Source organism: Mastacembelus armatus, chromosome 16 (assembly GCF_900324485.2).
Source record: "Mastacembelus armatus chromosome 16, fMasArm1.2, whole genome shotgun sequence".
Lineage (NCBI taxonomy): Eukaryota > Metazoa > Chordata > Actinopteri > Synbranchiformes > Mastacembelidae > Mastacembelus > Mastacembelus armatus.
Genome location: NC_046648.1, coordinates 7009008 through 7031630, shown reverse-complemented (window position 1 = coordinate 7031630; position 22623 = coordinate 7009008). Strand labels below are relative to the sequence as shown.

The following is a 22623-nucleotide window of genomic DNA, read 5'->3' as shown; positions in this document are numbered from 1 at the left end:
AAAAAGGCCGGGAACATGGCATTACATCTTTGTTATCAATAGCTTTTAAACAAGAGCTCTGAAATCACTTAGGGAGCAGCTGCTTATTATTACACCATAGTTTGTCTGTGTGATCTTATCTCATTTAAGAATTTTTGTGGATTGGTTGGGTAAAGGAAAACAAGCACTAGACAAGCAGGAGGCTTATACACAGAGCGGGTCTCTCCCTGAAACCTCACTTTCAGTTTTTCTGAAAGGGCTGCTCAGGATCCACATGTGATGAGGAGAGCTAAGGCGGGAGAGAGAGGGATGAATAGACTTTTTTTACACTCCTGTGTTTCCATTATAATTCAACTTGATGCAATGGAAGTCACATTGTAGATTGTTGATTAGGTAAAAAGGTGCTGTGAAACATATGCATTTAGATTACTTTTCAGCATTAAGGGTGGGCAGCAGTCTGTCAACGCAGGCAGGGAAGAACTCTAGACACGTCATCAGTTTATTACTGAGCTAAAATGTGTGATATATTTGCTATTAACATTTTTGCTGCCATATGTTGGGTGAAGTGTCACAATTTGTAAATTCAGGTGTAAGGTACATTTTTTCTGCTATTATATTTTCAGCTTATGCTCATAAACTTTACACTTTGAATAAGGCTGTATCTCTAAAACTCCTTAAAAGACCAGAACTAGCCCAATATACCATAATTAGCTTTACCACACTGATCTATTATTATTATCTATTATCTATTAGCCAACACATTTCTTGAGAAACTGTGCCTCACAGGAAGAAGTTTGAGGCTCATTGTTCTGTGGGGTTTTCCCTTTCACTGCAGAGAAAATGACAGCCATAATTACAGCCAAAGACAATGGGAACTATATTTTCTGCAGCACAACATAACTGGAAACCCATTTACTGCTACACTTCAGCTGGATTCCAAAGAGGCCTGAGACACAGGAGCCATAGTGTACCATTACCAAGATGTAGCTGCTTCACTGCAATGCCTTTTTGTTGCATAATACCTTCCTCTGTAGCCATATATTATGTTCCTTGTGCTTTGCTTTGCAAGAACTCCTTTCAGCAGCTAATGGACGGGTTGATATGAGCCATAAACCATATGCAGTAACTCCAGTATTTCCACAGGGTTTCTTATCAGTGCCCAGAAGAGGCCCCACACCAGTGTCTGTGGATGTCAAGCCACTGCTCTGCAGGGAAGATTTGTAGCAACAGTCACACAGTGTGCTGCTTTATGTACGGCCAAATCTGTGTGAATGTGGTGCACTCCTGCTCTCGCCTCAGTCACATTTTATAATACCTTGGTTTTAACATACATTCCCAAGCCAAAGCATATTCTGTCATTTTGTATCACAAGCGAGTTCCCTGGCTGAAAGAATTATGAGCTGAAAGGCGACTATCGGAGCTCTACAAGAGAGAAAGTGTTGAGAGGGTCAGCATGAGAGCAAGGCTACATTCAAAACTTCCTCCCTTGGGGTGTATTATGGACCCCCCACTGCTATAGACACATATATGCACTCTGGCCACCAACCCAGATGCATTACACCAATGCAGTAGCTGTAAAACACAGCTGAAGCACAGTTTAAATATCATGGCTAATTCACTGCTTTGTCACATCTCATTAAGGCTGGCTGTGGAGGTTGATTAGGTATATCCTTTTCCAAGAACATTTAGTTTTAAAGCACATCAAGGGGATTTGTTGAGTTGAAAGTGGATAAGACTCAAGCATCATGGGCCTCAGTCAATTGGGCACTGGCCTGTATGAAGGAACTTACCTAAGTTTTGTAACCTTTAGTTGGCAGTGCTAGACGGTCTTGCTCACTCTCTATGTCTCTCATTCAGGTTTTCTCTTTCTCACTCTAATTCGGAGTTTGTGGGTATTTCCATTGCTCAGCCTAACCAACAAAAAGACCAGTTGCTTTTGGCCTTTGAGCTTTACCAAGGGAGATTTAATCATCACAGCTTTAGTAACCACACTTTCAGATTTGCCAGACAATACAATGCAGCCACCAAACCAAGCCCTGCTCCAAGGATATTACAGCCAGACACAGAGTTGAATCAGGTTGTTTCCCAAAACACTGGAATTGTGCATACTACAGTGTGAGTGGAAGGGCTGTCTGTGCTTGACCACTATCTGAAGCTTGAGCTGTCTGTGTGTATGCTGGTCCTGGCTGAGCAGATACAGGAGCAGATCCTAGTATATTAGAGACTGTGTTCTTTGGAGTGAAGTAGCTTGGAGAACTGCAGACACATCTGTCATCCCTGATCTCTCTCTGGGAAATGTTGATTGACAGGAACACCACCTCTGCTTCATCTAGCTCTATGCCGGCGTGCGGAGGAGCATCCATGTGGAAAAAACAGCATGGAGAGAGTTGGGAAGAACATGGCAGGTCTGGCTGTTGCCATGAACTCCTGCCATCCACAGCTCCACACGACATGGCTGGGTGGTAGCGAGCAAGCCAGAGCTTTCATGTCAGCCAAACCCAGGGCCTAGAGAGTAGGTCAGAGCTGTTCGAGTCAGTTTGGAGACAAGGAATGGAAAAATGGATCATTTTTCCCCTCACACTGCCAGACCTTTTACGACATGGACACTCCTGCTACGCAAGTTGTGATCTGGTTAGCTTTCTGGAAGAGGCCGAGACTCTTTCAGTGGACAAATGAATACTCTGAGAACCCACCTCCAAAACCCTGTCTGGAACAGGAACTCGTTAATCTTCAGAAAATGATTATCATATTGATGTAAATAAATGGAGAGATTACACATGATGCTGTCATCCTGTGGAGGAGCAGCAGTTGAGTGAAGCTGCCATAAGGCGGTGAGTGTCCATGATAAAGTCGGCAGCTTTTCTATCCAGACCACAGCTAAGGGACTGGTTTCTGCCAAGCATGTGCCATTAGATCACAAGTGACACTCTGTGACTCATCTCTCAACTTGAAATGCACTTGACATGCAGACCACATCAGCAGCAACAGCAGCATGGATAACAGTGGAACTGTTCGGGCGCCAATGACACCTCTGTAAGTCGCGTACCCTTCTCGACTTTATTGGCAGCTTTGAAATTTCACTTAGAGTTGAAACATAAAGTTTTCTGTGTTTATAACATGACCCTCAGCCAGAGCCAGCCTGGGAGTTAATGATGATGATATGTTTAGGTCCTAGGAACCCATGGCCTTCAAGGATCTGATGACCTCATTATTTCTCATTAGTCTCCTTGAGGCACTAGATGAAGGCTTTAAAGGTGGTCCAGAGGTTAACCCTGCCGGATGATAGAACCCACTCCTCTGTATCTGTATCTGGAGCTGCTGGATGAGCTGACTAGAAACTGATGACTTGGTTGTCCAGTGGTTAGTGTGGGAGTGTCCCCTGTGCCATAGATAGCCCTTGCTGTCCCAGATAGCCTTTTACCTGATAACTGGACAGAGGAATAAATATCTGTCATAGTGATCCCTTCCTTCCCACCTTGTTTTCTGATGAACTCTGACCCTCAGTTTTTGCCTTCCTGCATTCTAAGTCCCGTGGAGCCAAACCAAAGTGTCATCCACCTCATCCATCTTAAAGATTGAAGTTACTTATCTTCTATTTTGAAAGCAAGATTTCTGGGCATTGGCACCATTGCCTGGGTATCTGAAATTGAGTCCACAAGATTTTTAACCAATAATCTCGTGAAGTGCTGCACAGCTGTGTCACTTGTACTTACTGTCAATAACCGAAGATTGCACTACAACCCAAGCGCTTAAGAGTACTGGCAGATGTGCTTATTCTCCCTCTCTCTTTTCGTTTTTCTGTTTGGGCGCTAGAAACCTGTCAGGTGATGAGAGGTCTGGGAAGTGTGAAGGGTAAAAGACAGTTTTGTGCTTTCCAATTAGCTTTGTGATTTACTAGCCTGCTCCCAGTTTTTGGCTCAACTTGTATCACATCCATGCCTGACTAATTCAGTTTTAACCAGACAGAAGTTCATTAGAAGCAGAAAGCTAAAAAAGGATTTATCTAATTTGCACCAAAACTTATACCACATTGCATAATTTTAGAGATCCAAGACAGTTAAGATAAAAAATGGGGCAATGGGTCAAGTGGAATGCCAGGACAAGATCAGATAGAATACTAAAATAATAACGCAAGAATGAGAATGACAGTAATTTATGGTCAGAATTGTATTTTCAGGATGTGGACTACAGCTTCATTGCAGAATAGGTCTATCTCCAGCCATATCTGATTGGTATATGTGTGTTTGTGCATAAATTTATGTGTGTGTATGTTTGTCCATGGTTTGTTTAGACTGGTCGGGAAAGCGTGAGACCAGAGTGAGTGGGCAGAGGCCATACTTTAGGGTTCAAAGTAAATCGGGAGGGACCCCTTGTTTTGTAGGAATGTCGAGGAGGAGGCCTGATGGTTAGCTAGAGATGGTGTAATTAAGGGGTGTGATTGTGAGAACCTTCCCTTCCCTGGGCCCTGAAGGGTCACAGATAAAGGAGCAGCCCTCAGTCTCTGTCACTCTCACATGTGGAAAATCTCAGTAACAGAGATTAATACACTGAAAAACACACACGCTAATGCATGGTTGAGTCCCCGTGTGAGACAATCAGAAGAGCAGATGACATCCTACCTGGAGGACGCTTTGGGTAATAGGCTGTGGGCCCCCTACAGCGGAATCCTACTGGGCAACAGGGCCACATTGAGCTTCTGAGGAGCGTCATAAATTAGACAGCACTGGAAGGCTCCTTCTAATCATGTGGGACTGTGTGTCGCCCTGTTGGTGTGGTTGTTGTAATTTGGCCCTGCCTGACGTGCTATTTGCAGAGTAAGAGCTTGATGACACATTGCCGTGCCTTTCTTTGCAAGTGCGGCACTCTGTATCATGCGCAGTGGCAGGGTGTGGCGTGGGAGGATAAGTGTGCTGTTGTGTATGCTGACTAAATCCATCAACATTTCTTTGGCAAGGCAGCGCAAATTGCCCCCCACCTCCTCCTTCCCAACCTACCTTCCCCTTTTCATATTGCAGCCCGAACCTCCACACAGCTGGCCAGCTTTGTGATCATTTACATTTAATGAAAACCTGACTCCCCAATAATCTTCAGTTATGAATACAGATTAGATCAGTGTGGGGTGATAAGATAGCAGATTAAGGACACTTCTCAATTGTAATCAGATGTATTCTTCCTGTTGCACACATAATTTGGAAACACATGAGGTAGTGTGTTTGCATCTAGCTTGTTGCATGTTGGTGCAATCTATTCAAAGAGGTGTGACACAATTCTTTACTGTCTCCTGCTTTCTCTGAACAGGAAGAGGCCTAAGGGAAAAAAATATCTAACAAGTTTTCTGAAATGCACTTGAGCCTCAGAAAAAAAAAGCTACATTATTGGATTTTTTTTTGAGAGATGGTATACTTTCAAGAACCCCCTTCCCCAAACCCCTTAACTCTTGATCAACTCCAGATGAGGTAGTTGTTTAGACCCTGGTGACACTCCTCTTTCTCTCCTTCTTTCTCTAGGGTGCAGGATAGAGAACTGTGAGTCCTGCTTCAGTAAAGACTTCTGTACCAAGTGCAAGTTGGGGTTTTACTTACACAAAGGGCGCTGCTTTGATAAGTGCCCAGAGGGCTTTGCTCCACTGGAGGACTCCATGGAGTGTGGAGGTATGTGAAATAACACAAATCATGAAAACATCCAGTTCCAAGAGAGTAAACAAACTCTCTTTACCTGTACACAGTACTCTGACTTCTCAGTTGACCCACATCACTGTTTCTGTATCTCAGAGGGTTGTGAGGTGGGCCAGTGGAGCGAATGGGGAGCCTGCACCAGGAGAAACAAAACCTGTGGCTATAAGTGGGGTCTGGAGACACGGACGCGACACATTGTAAAGAAACCACCCAAGGACACAATACCTTGTCCCACCATCGCTGAGTCCAGAATGTGCAAAATGGCCATGAGGCACTGCAGGAGAGGTAAGAATGTCGTATGTACAGTCATATGTTAGTGTGTGAGAGAGAAATTCACATAGTCACATAGTTCTGATTCCAAGTTTACACTACTCTGGTGAATATTAAAGAAAACAGTCCACTTATCCCACAGGAGAACTCCTTCCCCTCTCTCAGGTCCACCTGTCTCATGTAACCCTTGTACCTTGCACAGTGTATTTTTATACTGTTTTTGAGGTGTACAATGGCATTTCCATGCATGAAATATCCGTATTTTTCCATGGTAGCCCTGTTCAAACCAGCTCTTTTCCTGAGGTATATTTTCCCCCATCTCCCTTCATCTCTTCAATGGAATTCTGCAAAGTATGAGCTGCAGGTTTCCTCAATGGCCATCTCTGTTTCCTCCTGTCAGTTTGGAGATATTTGCGGTGCACACGGCATGTATGTCAGGCCATTAAATGAGAAGTCAAATCTGGAATTTCTGTGTGTGAATAGAGCTAAGGGATTTTTTTTTCCCCAAAAGTAAACCATTTCGCTCAGACGATCCAAACACACCATTTGGGGTGATGGCCTCAGTTAGTAGTGCTTTTAAACTAAATGTCTTTTCCCTTAATGTACTTTTATGTTTCTCACAAACTTTGGATTAGGATAACCCAAGTATAAATATTTAATTCACCAAATAGGGAAGCAATTACAGTGGCAGATATCATTCAGGCTGTCAAAAAAAAGAAAAACATTGTTCTACAGAACGAGGAAAATATTCTAACCTCGAGGATTTTTCTCCATTTTTGGCTTGGAGTGTTGAATGGGACAATCATTTAGTGAAGTGGTGAAAGAGTAAATAAACTTGAAATAAACCCTGATAGTTTCTCATGTTTCAGCACTACCAAGGCAGTCACTGCTGTCTGGGTTGGAAACTGTGATTCCATGGCACATTTAGTTCCTTAAGTCCTGTCCTGTTTGTCAGGGGAATTCTCCCCAACCCCCACCCATCTCTTCATGACTTTGCCATGCCTGCTTGACCTTTTCCGAGAAACTTTATGACTTTCTTTAATTAAAATTTTGCATTTTTGTGCATGGTTACTGCCGTCAATTATCTCAAGCATGAAGTCACTGACGGGAAGTTGTTGTGGAGCCTAAATTGAATGCATAGCAGAACCATTTTTCTTCAGGCCTCTAAAAGCTGACAGCAGACTCTCTATATCTATCTTTCTTAAAGCTATTGTTCCCTGGTCATTGTAAAACTCTCACTACAGTTCCCAAGCCAATCACCGAGTTGTATCTCTGTAGAGGATCAGTGGCCTCAGCTCTATGGTTAATAGCTGTGTGTAAAAATGTCACTGTGTGTACATCTTAGGACTGTCTGATTCATGAAATGCTGCAGTGGCCCATTTAATATAGGTACATTTCAGACCTAGGCATATGTCGTTAATGCCCCACTGCTTGACCACAGTGAAAAATCCCCACTTGGCAAATAAATACGATGTAAGAATATAAGTCACTGATGTTGATCAGGAGGAAAAAAACTCTACAAATCCAAAGCTGTCACATAAAACAATGACCAGCTGACAATGTAAAATAATCACTTGCCATGACTAGTAATAAAGCATAGTGCATAGTGGTTCAAGGAAGGGTAGCAATATGACTGACTTCTAGTTTAGCTGAGGTACACATTGAGAGCACAAATTATCCTTCCCCTCTTTCTCTGTCAACAGCTCATCCCTTTATAAAACATACAAGTAGAAAGTGAAGCCCGGATAATGTCAAAATGTGTCGCATTTTCACAGCAAACATGACGAGCTCCGTAAACCACGTTTGATGTGTTCCACACAAGTTTGTGATAAGTGTAAACACCTTATATATCATCCGCACTGCTGGGGTTCATTCGTTGTTCTCTGCCAGTGTTTGCCAGAACAGCAGTGTCCTGATAACACATTGAAAATGGCAGGGAAAGATTTGCGGAGCAAATGGACAGACAAAATATGTGGTGGCACACACTCAAAAGAAGTGCTTTCCATCCCACTGTCAAGCTAATTTTAAGCAAATTTTTAAAAGTTTGGCAAAAACAAAATGTGAATCCTGTGTGTTTCCACCATCTGGGTTGTACATATTTTTTGAGAAAATTATCTAGGGTGTACAGCAGTCCTTCAACTCAAATGGACAACTGCATATAGGACAAACCAGGAAGGCAGTAGTGGATAGATATTTTACAAAAGACTATTTCAAAGCATCTTTAACCATATTTAACAGTTTGACCTACTTGTGTGTTATTTAGTTATAGTAATAGTTAGTTATTTAGTTATAGAAAAAAAAAGTATGCACAATTATTTACGTGGAAAGTATGAATAATATGAAGTAAGTGGGAACTGTTCATAAAGTGTTTATGAATTTATCAAATTCTACAGTTTCTATCCAGATTTCTTTTTTAATTCGGTGCATTATTTGTTATATAATGCTTGAATTGCAGCTTGGCTAGTTTGTATGCCAAGTGTTTGCATTGTACCCCTCAGACGGGAAAATGCACTCTATCCTCTAGTTCCCTGGAGTGGTGCTCTGAGCAAGTTATAAACAATACAGAGACTTTATTAATAGCTTCTCCAGTGCTATCAGCATTGACAGACTGAGTTACCCCCTATCTCTGTCTTATGAGCTGATGGGAGGAGAGGATAGGAAAAGTGAGGAGACTGATAACACCACCTAACTGATCCATAGTGATGCCATTAAGGAATTCCCTACAGAGATTGCTTAGCAACCCCTGTCATCAGATTCACTGGTTTGCGAATAGGCATGTGTGACAAGTGCGACTCCCCTTTCTCTGGTTCTTTTTTCCTGCTGACCTCCACTGCCTATCAGTCCATGTGAGTTTTCCTTCCTTTCTGCCTTGGGCACTGACTCTACTATAATCTTTGAACAACAGCTGCTTCTGCCATGTCGGTGACATTAGAAGTTGTGTAAACACTTTAAGATTTTAAGGCCCTCCAAACTCCCACTCTTAATGTAATCCCTGATTTAGTATTTAAGTAGGAGCAAAGTCTAACACAAGCAAACTATTGCAACCCAGGCAGATTTCTAACAGTTTTATAAATCAGCTTTCAGATTCTCAGACTGCATAAACGTCTTTGTGGAAGCAGGAGGCGGGAGTGCTATTTGGGCATCTCTGCTTGCTAGACTACTAGTTACAAGTACAGGAGATTAGTAAAGCGGAGTGTTTGTAGTGCAGGAGGTCACTAAACCCAAAGTTAACCCAAGTTGGAACAGAATTTTTACAAGTTGAAATTATGGAATAGTAAAAATGTATAGCTTACTGACTTTTGGAACTGATAACTGAAAAGCATTAAATACCTGGTTTTAAACTCAGCCCTGAAGGCCCACAGCCACCCTACTGTCATCTGTCAAAGAAAACTGAGAAAGCAAAAAGAAGCAGGGAGAGAAAGAATAAAAGAGAAGGATCATATAATGATTATGTTTGGCCAATGGATTATGTACCTGTACTTGGAGAGCTACAGGATTTTGTGGGAGTATTGATCTACTGTGCATGTAACCAGAGAAACCCTTTCTTGCTGTAGGGCTTAGGCAAGGCCAAGCCTTGCATCTCATCAGTCATCTGAGTGCTCAGATTCAGCCACCACTAATTCTGCCTGTCATAACGTCTGTATTCATATGTGTTTATACTGTAACTATGATAACTGTCTCTTTTGCTCATGATGCCCAATCCATCCCTACTGGAATCAATTTGAAACTTTGGATAAACAAGTCTTGATGCACATTCTGTGGCAGGACTTTAGAAGAGGATAAACCCACCTAGTCTCAGTTTACCTCCTCATCACTCCTCCACAGTGTGAAATCCAAAGGCCGTGCAGGATCTTTGTCTGTATTTAAGACCACTATATATGACAGAGAGGTATGCACTTGTATAATTTACCCTAAAAGCACCTACAGTCTGGTGTAGGGGGACCAAAGTGAACACAGATCCGACCATGATCTTCCAGACCCCAGGAGGATTTGGTTGACTGGTAGGATTTACGCCAGGTTCTCTCTGAAGCCAGTCTGGTTCTGCAGTGAATCCACAGTGCTGTGGACCCCCTGGCCCTCACCGTCTGCTAGCCATCTGCTGCAACGTCTCTGCTTCTGTAAAACGATGCACAGAGCAACGGTGATTGCCTCAAATCCGCTCAGAAGGAAGCTCAACTGCCTTGTCTGTTGCACACACAGGTCGAGACACCAGACAATTCCAGTTTCTGATGGTCTTTGCATACGCATGAGCAGTTATTGTGTGTGCATGTGTGTGACTGTGTGACACACGATTTTGGTGTTTATAGTTGCTGTGCCAAGAGGTTTAGGTTCCAGCTACAGATGCCATTCACTTCTGAGCATTTTAGTTACACACTCAACATGATCACATCTGAGTACAGCCTGTGTTTGGCTTAGAAACCCAACATCCAAATACAGTTCTGGATATGTTTTAGTCAGATTTGACCTACCATCATGCCAGCTTTTTTTTTTTTTTAAAACAGACAAATGCTTTCAGGCTAATGTTCTACTTGTCTTAGCAGAAGAGTTCATGATGAAGTTTGTTCAAGGCAAACAACAATCAAGCTCTGCTTGAGTCCCCACTCTGAACTCTATCCAAAGCACTTGAGAACAGTGGCTTGAACTTGTGTTCCTTCATGTACGTCTCTCATTATTTCAATTAATGTTCACTGGGCGCACTCTACGGGAAGTGAGGACTTCTGGATGTGAGAGCTGGTGCACAGATGACAAGCCCTGCTCTGGTTTCCCCAGCAGTCAAATGATGGGTGGTGATTAACAGTGATCTCTGGCCTGGATAATATCACGGACAATCCGGATCAGTTCTTCCTGCCAGCGGGAGCAGAGTGAGGAACACTTTCCCAGGACAGAAGGAGAGCACTAATTGGCATCCACCCTGTCACAGTGATTATGTGCGCCTCACACCGCAGCCTGTTGTGACTGGGGGAGCCACAGCTTAATCTTCATTTAATAAGGCCGCTCCATAGGGGCTGACATAGTAGCTTGTGAGAAGGCCTCAGAAGTATCTTGCTTCATTTGGACATCAAGGATGGCCTGGTTTCGGACATAAGACAAGGGTTGGGCTCTGCCACCACCCACTTCTTGAGTTTGCAGTGTTCATTCATGAAATTGAATGCCTTCCTAAACGGGTAATGAAGATAAAAAACACTGTTATGTATCGAAACATAATGATATTTCCTCACAACTGTGAAACTGTAAAGCTGAGATGAAAGAGAGGACTTTGGAAGCTTAGCACTGTGCTGTAGTGAAAAAGTGTACGGGTGAAGAGGAAAGACACATCAACCTGTCACTGACTTGGCCAAGTCTTCAGCATCCCAGTGCCAATGGCAGTTATGGTCACCACTGCGGTCTCAGTCACAAATTAACGCAAGTTCTGTTTCAGCTATCCCATATGTGCAAATCTCTGCCATAGATTATTCTTTTTTTCTCCCTGTCTCCGTGCTTATGTTTCATATCTTCTCCTAACCAGATGAAAATTGATTATCTAGGCTCATGTCTGGACAGCCAATCAACACTTGCTTTATGCTGATGGTCTCAAACCAAAACCTCTGGTTTATTTTTCTGCCTCTTGTGCAGTTTAGCAGTGTTAAATCTTCCATTGGAGGAGAAAGTCATCACAAGTAGTGTCTGAGACATGTCTGCCCTGTGTACATTCCTTTTTTGGGGGTGGTTGGGGGGGGGCACGATGCTGAAAACCTGGAGGAGGAGGGGTTGTCTCTGATTAACTTCTCACTAAGTGCCCCTGCTCTCTGAGGAAAATAAATATGGCTGCTGTCATTTTGTCAGTAACCATCTTCAGAGAGCAATATTTGAAACACCCCATGATCCTGCTGGCTTTTATATGGAGAATCCATCGTCATACCACAGGCATGAGCCATAAACATGTGGAGGCCTTTCAAAGACCAGGGGGTGGAGGGATGGAAGGAGAGGAGGGGTCAGTGGTGCTCCATACTCCACATTATTGTCATCTGGTGTTTTCCAAGCAGGAAGAAAGAGGAGGAGTGCGAGTGAAGTTTTTTTTTTCACACTCTTTGGCCCAGTTGAGTTGTGGTTTAACTGAGCTGCCTTTGGTAGACTCATGTATACACATCCTTTTATTTGTTTGACTTGCTTTACTGTGAAGTGTGCATTAGTAGTACTGTTATTCTTTAAATTCAGTGAATGTATAAAACCTTCCAGAGTATATTTTGATATTGAATAGTACAATACTACAGTATTTAACAGCCAAAACGTGACATTTTCCCTCATCAATGACTACAGTCAGAATGGGTTTCTGAATAAATTATTTGCAAGTTTGAAAATCAAACAAGTCCTTACACATATTGCTCAGAGTGTGATTTTGTCAAGGAGGACAAACACTGCGTTAGTTGCATGGCTTCCGTTGTCATCTTTTGGCAGAGGAAATGAGGCATATGGGCTGACAACAACAGCCCTATCAAAAACAGACATACACAAACAAACAAAGTGGCAGCAAGCTTGGTGGGTGGGGAGGTGGGTTACTGTACAGCAGTAGAATGTTTTCACATTCTCACGCCTCAAAAACAGGAGCTATTTCCTCCTGCTGTGCAGTATATGGGATGATATTGGCCATGACATGCCTGAGGCCATAAAGTGAATGTTCCCTTGATGGACAGTTTGTTCTATTACACCCTGTCATTCTTTACAGCAGTCGAGACACGCTCTGTGTCTTTACAGGGATGGATGGCAACAGCTTGTGATGAGATCGTTGAAGCATGACTTAACACCTCTATAGGACTCTTGGTCTTTTGCAAAATATCTGATAACTACCAGCCAGAGATGCCCACTTCTGATTCAACAGTGTTAGCACTTCAGTTGGTGATTATTTTGTTACTTTATATCAGGTGGCTGACCAGAGAAATGGAAAGTAAGGTGTAAAGGGGATGGCAATCCGGAAAGCCTGAAATTAAACTGCTCATCCTACTTAAAAAATGTAATTAGTATGGATTTTGTGTGTGCCATGATGGGCCAGGTGGCTTCCACATCCTGAGAGGTGTAAAATTGATTTGATCGCATTTTAGGTATCGCACTATAGGCATACTGGAGGTTTTTGGACCAGGGAAATGATAAAAATGCTGGCTGAAAGTGTGATCTTTTGTTCTGCTTCTGTCCAGTCCAAATGATCTAGTACCCATATCAGTCTATCACAGCATGAATTTAGGCTCCTGTGTTTGGGTTTTTCACCTCATATTTAAATAACCCGAGTGGGTTCAGTCTGACCATAATGCATCCCTGCACCCCCTTTCTCTGCCAGACCTCCAGTCCAGCGCTGCTGCCAGCTCTCCCACGGGCCACTATCGTTTTCATCTCCACATCTACACGCACCAGATGAGGATGCACGCATGCACATACACACCCAACACAGGCATATTTTACATAGCCAGAGTGTGAGAAACATGTAATAGACACTGACACACAATAAAACAGACCTCACAGACTGAAGTCACCACATTATCTACTCTTTCCTCATTCCTTTCCATTCTTTTTTCCTCTCACACTGAAATGTCATCCTCTCACTCATATTACACGTATCAGAGCGCGTGGCTGTCTGAGGAACAGTGTGCACGCCATAGAGGAGGGATGTGATCGCGTGGCGCACATTGTTTGAAGCAGCGCTGCCTGCACTGGAATCCTCCCTCTCCAGTGGTCTGGCTGCAGGAGAAAAGAAGGGAGGCGAGAAGCTGAATGGGGGAGCCTGAAAACATCTGGTGCACAGTTGCACTGGCTCAGCCACCAGAAGCCCCTCTTCTTTCCTCTCCACTCTCCACCTCCTCCTCTTTCCACCCTCTGTGCCTCTCTTTCTCCATCTCAGGCAGGCATCTTTATAGAGACATCACAGCTTTTAATTACAGTTGGTGATTCAGAGACGGCCTGTGGCTTCGGACCCACTCATGTCCATAAGCATGGACCTAATGTACAGACATACAGACACAACAAAGGAGCAAGTAAAGGCCTGCTGGCCCTTTGTTGTGTGTACATCTGTGTGTCTGAGTGTTTTGCTGTGTGTGAACTGGCAGTCAGAAATACAAGGGGGATCTAGACTAAAAACAGAGCCATTATAGTGGTAAGTAGAGGCCAGGGCCACTTTACTAAAGCTGTAGAGCACTACACTCTCGGCAACATAATGATGTCATAGGTTAGCAGTTTTGCCTTAAAGGTGCCAGTACATTATCACAAATTTCTGACCTTAACAAGTTTTCTCGCCGCATAAAACACTATTACCAACTTGCTTCCATAAGGAATTTTGACGTTACATATGAGAAGGAAGAAAATCACATTGCTCACATTTGGCAAGTACTTTAACCATGTCTGTAATTCATTTAGCGCTATATGTATTTAAGCCTCTACCTGACACAAATACATTTTAAACTGCATTTTATGGTTTTTGTCAAGAGCAATATATAACCTGGACCTAGTACAGAACACAATGTCTTTTCAAGGGAAATATGAAGACATGATAGAGTGGTTGTCATGAAACTCAACCAGGTACCATGTCAAATCCCCTCAGACATAAATGCGCCTTCCCACAGGGTGGCAAAGTTCAGGACCATGATCACAACAGGCCTTGAGACAGTTCTTTCGGATTAGTGGGGGCTTTAGTCTCCCTTTTGATTCCCTTCTCCTTCCCATGCTGCATCTCTCACAGATGCTGCTGCCTTCTGGTGTGCACAAACTTCTTCTCAGCAAGGTGAGACCCTGAAATGACCAGTGAAATTGCACTGTAATCATACACAGCTAAAAACAACAAGAAAATGTTTGCCATATGTCTCAAAGCCCTCTGTTTGTGTTTTAGTGAGCTGAAAAGGGATTATTGACAGGAGAGGGAAAGCGGTGTCTGGATCGAGGAGCTGTGCGGCAGAGACTGTGTCTGTGATCAGATCTGTCAGAGCTACTCAGCTGTCTCTGTGCGTAGTATTTGACAAGGGTTTGATGCAGCACAGGCCTTAGAGAGGATCTAGCCCTTCCTGAACTGGCTTTACCTCTGTCCCTTGCTACAGGAGTTCTGCAAATACATCAAGCACCATCTTCCACCCAAGCTCTGAACTAATGAACTATTTTTAGCAAAAAATATGCAGTCTGTTGGATCATCAGAGGAGACAGCAACTTTAGAGTGTTAGCAAGACCCTCAACGAAAACAAAAAGCACCAACCACACTTGAGTCCTTCATCACTTGTTGTTGCACAGGCATTGTAGCATGATCCGGATGGCCCCTGTCTCTGGCTCTCTGTCTGAGCCTGTCTGACTTAACTTGGCTCCTTGCTTGTTAGGGTCTGGTCCTGTTTTGGGACAGCCGTGCTCCATGTCCAAACATATGAGGGATTTCCTCATGGAGTTTCCCAGTACAATGAAGAGGAGATGAAAGGACTTGCAGAAATGAGATATTAAGATGGACTCATGCTGGGCAATTTTACCCTTTATCCTCTCTATTCCCTTACAGACCCACAGAGACCAGGGGGATGTAGACCATGTGGAATGAGAGAACCAAAAGTGTGTGTATGCACTGAACATATGTGCTCACAAACACTAATGACTGGACAGGCATAGTTGTAGGCACCTGTGTGGATCACACATGGTTACCTTTTTCTTTCCTAATATAGACTCCACCGGCTCAGTTACTGTTACTACATCTAATTATATTAGAAATGAATTAACATTTTTAAATGAGTTTCTGATAAACAAAAGTAGCACTGAACTATGATTTTTTTAAAGCACTGTGGCCTCACAGCAGGAAGGTTCCTGGTCTGAAACCCAGTTGAGGCCTTTCTGTGTGGAGTTTGCATGTTCTCCCTGTGTGTGGGTTTTCTCCAGGTACTCTGGTTTCCTCCCACAGTCCAAAAACATGTATGTCAAGGTTGACTGGTGACTCTAAATTGCCCATAGGAGTGAGTGTGAGGTTGTTTGTCTTTGTGTCTCTATATGGCCCTGTGATGGACTGGTGACCTGTCCAGGGTGTACCCCTGCCCAAAGAGAGCTGGGATAGGCTCCAGCAGATCCCTGTGACCCTGAATCGGAATAAATGGGTATAGATAATGGATGGATGAGTTTAATTGTGTTTCATCAGTCATACAGTAATTCAGAATCTTCACCGGTTCATGTGTAGAAGGCACAGAAATAAAGAGTATTGTTCTTGTGTTACCATACAGAGGAAGTCTTACATGAAAATAGTAGGAAATAATTTCATATTTTATTGGAATCTAACAAATCTTTGCTTACTGTATACTTAATGTTTGGTATGTAATTTTGGTGTTTCACAGCACAAAAGGTTTTAGGGTCACATAAGCAACGGGTCTGGTAAATGTGATGCTATCAGGTAAAGCTTTTGGCTAGTGTACCTGTGCCTCAGGACAGAGCTGCTAGCGTTACTGTTGCATTCAGAATTGGCTCCACCCAGTGGAGATATTGTATACTATACATTGGATGTGCTACTCATCAACTGAGTTTTTTCCGAGTTTTTTTTTTCTTTCGACATAATGTGTAAGACCACAAACTAGTGTAGTTAATTTGTATGTGTTCTTTGGCCTTAAAAGCGAAGCTTTGTTGCTGGTGTAGTAAGCTATTCAACTAGCCATGCTATTGAGTCTATCAGAAGAGTACAGTTTAATTCCTAGTCTTAAAAACCACATTTGAAATACTTAAAACCCTACATCCACCCCCTTCTCTACCTCATCCTACAGAGGTGCAGAAAGCCCCCTATTCTTAGCACATCCTTTTGCATGCTCCCCCAAGCTTGTGTTAGCAACCACTGTACTCCTCTCCATAAAGTGGGATAGGATGCAGCAATGTACTGGGATAGTTCATAACGACCTAGACGGTTATGGGAGGAGGCTGAGCCACACAAATCCCTCCACCCCTTACTTGAGCTCCAGGCTGATATTATACTCTATAAGTCCTGAAAATGCAGATTTACCTCCTCATATAAATAATGTTACAAATATTTGTTTATTAGTATTTTGAAGAGGTCTCCTCCTCTCTACTTTTCCTGCCTTGAGTCACTGTCAGTATGAGGGCTCATTTAAAGATGCACAGTTAATCCTAGTGGGGTGCTGATTTACACAGAGAGAGGAAGCTTGGTGAAGTCCTTCAAAATGAATTGTTTCATTCTGTTAGTCAAAGGATGTCAAACCTGATTTGCTCTTAAAAGGAAAATGTAGAGTGTGTAAACATAAACTAAACTTAACTGCCAAATACAGTTTTATTAGCTTTTACTTTTACGGCAACGGTAATGAACAATAGTAAGCTGCAGCAGGAAGTGATGCATCAGTGTCGAGATATGGAAATTTAGTTGACAGTTATATCAGAAGAGTTTGGGAGCTGCTTGTTATCAAAAATTGAATAGAACAAATAAATCCATCCCGGATCTTGTGTCTATTGAGAATGATTAATTGCATCAGTGCAGTGCAATACACTTATTAGAAACTAAGATGGATGACTATCATCACTCTGCGAGACACTTCCTGCTTTATATCACAACATGTGGGAAATATAAGATGGATCAAAGCCTTTATAAAGATCTCATGTTGATATGGAAGATGTGGAAATCAAAGTATAGTTCTATGGTTCTTTCCGGCTCGGAGTGTAGACCACCACATCTGTAGTAACTTCACATTTAGATGTTAGATGGATTTGTTGCTGCAGGTATCTTAGACTGTGGAGCAGCAGTCGCATTTGAAACCACTCCCTCGTATACTGCAGCTATCTTTAGTTCACTCTGCCCCCCCCCCATGCACAGAACAAATACAAAAACAAACAGACCCACACCAAGGAACATCGGCACGGGGCCTCCCTTTGATATGTGCTGAGCTTTATATTTTTCTCATCAGAAATGAAACATAACATTAAGCCATTCATTAAAGTCAACTAAAGCTAATTATCCTTCATTTACCCAAGTACCCGTGGGGTAGGAGAGCCCCATATACTTAGGCCCAGATGTGTCGATGAGTCAGTCGGGAGATAGCAGACCGCAGAGGGGGCTGCTCACTCCTCTCTGAGTCCTGTGGTTTCAAGGCGCATCAGGCTCAGCGGGCCAGTCGTGATGCCTATTCACTGCCTGGCTGCTGACATTACTCTCGTCATAGTATGGGCTGTGTAAAGCCACTGCAATACAGTAAGACTCCATTTAGACGATAATGATCGCTTAAGAGGCCTAGTTCAAAACTGAAAAATGAAGAATCATAACTCAAGAGGTGGACCATTTTCTAAGTTTTGCCGAGTTAAATTCACATAAACAGCAGGCTTCCATTCAAATGACCTCGCATTTCTACAGGGGGCGACAGATTTCTGCTTGAAAGCTGAACTACAACTCTTTATATTTTGGCAGCTCATACTGGAAGTGGGAAAACCTTAACAGTTGGCAGGATGTCATAGCCCAGAAACCAGATGACGTCATGCTATTTAACTCCTCAGACCTAATTTCTTCTTCTCAGTGTCTGGTACCCCCACCAGACATTTAGAAATAATGGCTGAACCGCTTTACCACTGAAATGATGAAATCAAGCCCTTGTAGCTCAGATCAGTTCTCATAAGATGAGGCATCTGCTCCCTGCAGTTCAGGAGAGACAATTTAGTTTAAATGTGAATTTGACATGAAATCCTGTTTATATGTAGTCTGTGTATGGTGTTACTAAAAATTTATATGGGCAAAAAGATTGATCAGATATCATTCCTAGTTGAATCCTCACTTTGCAAATTAGGCTGAAGAGCAAGGTGTATCTTTTTTACCTATAAAGCTTTCCTGCTTCAGTTCTAAACTATGCTGCATGGATTTTTAATAAACCACCTGGTTGTCTGTGTGACCTTCTTAAATATTCTTTATTCTGAAATATTAATGATGCATGAACTTAATGTGATGCCATCTTTTTGGTAATGTAGTGTTAGGGATTCCATTTTTCCCAAAAGAGGTGGATAAAAGCATCTCTCAGACTTTTATTTGTGCCACCTGACTAGACAGTTACTACCAACAGTTTATCCTGATACACTCAACTCCCAATATTCATTTACCAGTAGAGGACCTAAACACATTTCATTTTCATTTTCATTTTCTGAAAAATTGTTAGTTTCTCCACATTTTGGTTGAAATTGTGACTTATGATTACTGGTGATGTCTGCGATGAAACTGACAGAAGTAACGTAACTAATTACATTTGTTCAGTAATTTGTAAAGTTACATAATTATGTTTTCATGAATGACATGGATAAGTAATGTTAACACTGTTCTGTCTTTTCAGTTAACTCCCCTAACATCACACATATTTTGACGTTTAATGCAAACATTCAGTTCATTACTGAACGTCAACCAGTGTGTTAAGGATACAGGAACAGTGCAGCTTTTTCTATGCTGGCATCAAAAGTGCAACTCAAAAACCTGTGAAATCATATCCAAACTTTCTAAGATGGAAATCTCACCTAAGGGACCTTTCCATTGCATTTTTCCTATTACAGGAGTAAGAAGTAATTCCCAATTTTCCAACATTGCTCAAACGCTGTTAACAAATGTGGTTAACTGAAAGTGTAGTAGATGAAAGAGTGCTGGAAAGCAAGAGCTTACTTTTGAGATCTAGTCTGTCTAATTCAACATCTGTCATGGAGGGTTTATTTTTTATAACCTTCCTTTCAGCACCTGAGCCAGAGGTAGTAACCCAAACAGCACAAGCGAATAGGTACCACATTGTGAAAAGTAGCAGAGCATTATTTTAAGATTTTTAATATACTGATAGTGAAGAACTTTGATGTGTAGGGTCATCATCTGTTCTGTAACCTTCCTTAAAGGCTAAATTGACTTTCTACAGAGGGAATAAAACACGTCTGCACTGACCACTGGGACATATTAATCACTATGTGATTCAGCCATATTTTACCAGGACATGTTCTCTTAGAGATGTTAATCAGGTTTTCAGTCAGGTTTTCACTTTAACTTACTGTCAGCGAAACATAGCATCAAAGAGCATAGCGATGATCTAACCTGCTTAATCTCCAAGCAGATCATCCACCGGATCACAGATGAGAAACTAATGACCGACCTAATCCCAACATTAGGTTTTATAATTGGAATGTGTATGTTTTAAATCATGTTTTAAATCGCCTAGGAGTGTGGTGACAGTAAGCAGAGCATAGGGGGAAAGGGAATAACAGAATGAAAGAGTGAATGAACGAGTGTGATCCAGAGTAACCTTGTTAGGGCTAAATGATGCTGTGCAGAGAGGCTCTTGTCAGTTGGTTGGCAAGATGAGCTTCTTGTAAATGATTGCCCTCTCTGTCAAAAGGCTGATTTCTTTTTTCCTACAGCTGACATCTGTCTCTCTGCCACAGCATTTCCCAGTAGTTTTCCTCTCAAATATGGTAGCTTTTTTACTCTGTCCAGGTCTGTATCTGTTACAAATTTCAACTTTTTACGCTTCAGCATTATTTTCATCTGTATCATGTTCTCCTCTCTCTCAAATATCAGATCACCCTTCAGTAGCATTTCCGTGCAGTCAGACTACAGCACAAAGCCCCATTAAAAGTCTTGGCTTACCTCTGGCCTGCGCCTTAATGAACTATGGATCACTTGAGGTCATACAACTGTGTCCCACCTATAAATCAAGTGAAAACTAAGTTCAGTAGTGACATAGGGCAGTGTCAGCGTCCATAAGCCAGACAGAGGGGTTGTTGTGTGAGTAAAGAGAGCACTGGTTGGCTACAGCTCTTTTCCCCTTCACAGCATTATAAATGTATGTGTGAGGAGGCCCTTAATGGCTGCTAATCCAATTTCTGCCACTGAAATCAAATCTCACTGGCGCCAGTAGTTCTCTCCTTCCCTCACAAATAAAGGCCTCCCAGCTTTGGCCTGTTTATGAAAAAGAGCCGCCAAACCTTAAGCCCACCTGAATCATCTTCAAAATTGTTTGGATAGTTCCCCCCAAACAACCTCCACCCCTCCACCCCCTACCAAATGCCATGGCATGTCATATGAATGTTATTAATTGACTGTCTGCATCGAGTGGAGAGATGGGGTAACAGGAGAGCAAGGGAGAGTTTTCAGCCGTATAGGATCCCATTTACCGTATGTCTTAATGCCTTCTCGAGGTCAGCCATCGATTTTTCTCAGACCACAAGCAATGGAGATAAGATTAGGCCTTCAATTCCTGCACTGCTGCTGGAGCCGTTAGTGGATGAAATCACTCGGCCTGCACTAACTGTGCCGACAGTCTTTTTTAGCTGGTTGTGATTACACAGCAACATAGATACCCCCAGAGTAGCCTCAGGTGCAGCAAAGAAATAAAAACCCATATTTAATTTTTTTTGGAGATGTATTCTTGGTGACAAAAAACTAAATAAAAGGCCAGATTTCACTGGGATACATCACTTGTACAAAATGCAGACTTTCTGTCATGTAAACTATTCTTGAGTTTGGGCCCCTTTCCCAAAACAAAGGAATTAGCTTTGACACAGATGAAGGGAGCTTTGGCTTTGGCTTCTTTCCCCCTGGATATGGATTTGACTGATTATCTTTCAGTGCATCAGTTCAACAACTAGTGATATTGCCATTCCGCAAGGAGATATTATTCTGAAGTGAAGCTTAATCATATGATACTTGTAATAGCACTTAATTCTTAGTTGAAGCCTCACTGTGCAGTCATCTCTGTTATTGCTGAGAGCTTCAAATAGCATTGCAGGGACACAGAGAGGGGGAAAGGGAGAAGAGAATGAAGAAAGAGAAAAAGAGAAGAAGAAAATGTGGATCCCAACTACCTCTGAGAGGTTATTGAGGAACGTCCACCACAGAGGAGTTTAATATTTCCCTGCTCACTGGTTTGGCAGCCGAAAAGATTGAAGATGACGCGAAGTATTTCTCAGACTCACATAGGTGATATAGAAGCTTCCAGTCTCTGACTCCCAGGCATAAAGGGGATGCACAGCACTCACACATTCACACGCACTCACATGCATAAAAGAATTCCACAAAGGTCATTTTTGACAGCGGTAAACAGCTCACCACAGGCTCTGCTTCAGATTCACAAATACAAAACATTTTGATTTGCTCTTGAGATTTTAGTTTGTTTGTTTGATTTACTTTTCATTTCAAACCCAAACACAAATGTCTAGCTGGCAGAGGAAGATTGTATCTACGAAGGAAAACTAAACATTGGTGAAATTATGGTTTACTGTCATGATAGTAAATGCAGCCAAAATGGAAAATAAAGTATAAGGAAGGATTATAATTTTCTGATAAAAGCCACACTCCTTTGATTCAACTATTCCTATACCAGTTACAATGCAAAACAAAGACAGAAAATGATTTGAAACCTAATTTGCCTTCCAAGAGAAAATTATTTTTACATGCTCTAAGATTTGTGAATTTGTTCTTGATTTTGAAAGAAATTGAAATGACTTAGTCATTCCTTTTCAGGCAAATTACACAGTTTCCTCTGTGAACTCTGGTAATCAGCTCAAGTGATTACATTGGACATAAATATGACATAATGAAAACTCAGTGTTCAAAGTGCGTCTAGTGTTTTGAGGAAAGGCTAAATGGGAGTTCTGGGGTAGATGTGATAGACCATCTCAACAGGATTTTTATCAGATGGCAGGGGGAAGGGGCTTATGTGGGGATTGGTTGCCCTCTAGCTGTCAGCACTGAGATTGGATTATGAAATATGGTTTAAAA

At 42.2% G+C, this 22623-nt stretch overlaps 1 protein-coding gene across 1 annotated transcript in view; it reads left to right on the top strand.

Moving 5' to 3' along the window:
• The window catches only part of rspo2 (R-spondin 2), a 52468-nt gene that overhangs the window by 24850 nt on the left and 4995 nt on the right, over positions 1-22623 (top strand). Inside the window, exons 4-5 of the mRNA XM_026293986.1 lie at positions 5487-5630; positions 5751-5939. Coding sequence (XP_026149771.1) covers positions 5487-5630; positions 5751-5939 — 333 coding nt within the window. The remainder of the gene's footprint in view (positions 1-5486; positions 5631-5750; positions 5940-22623) is intronic.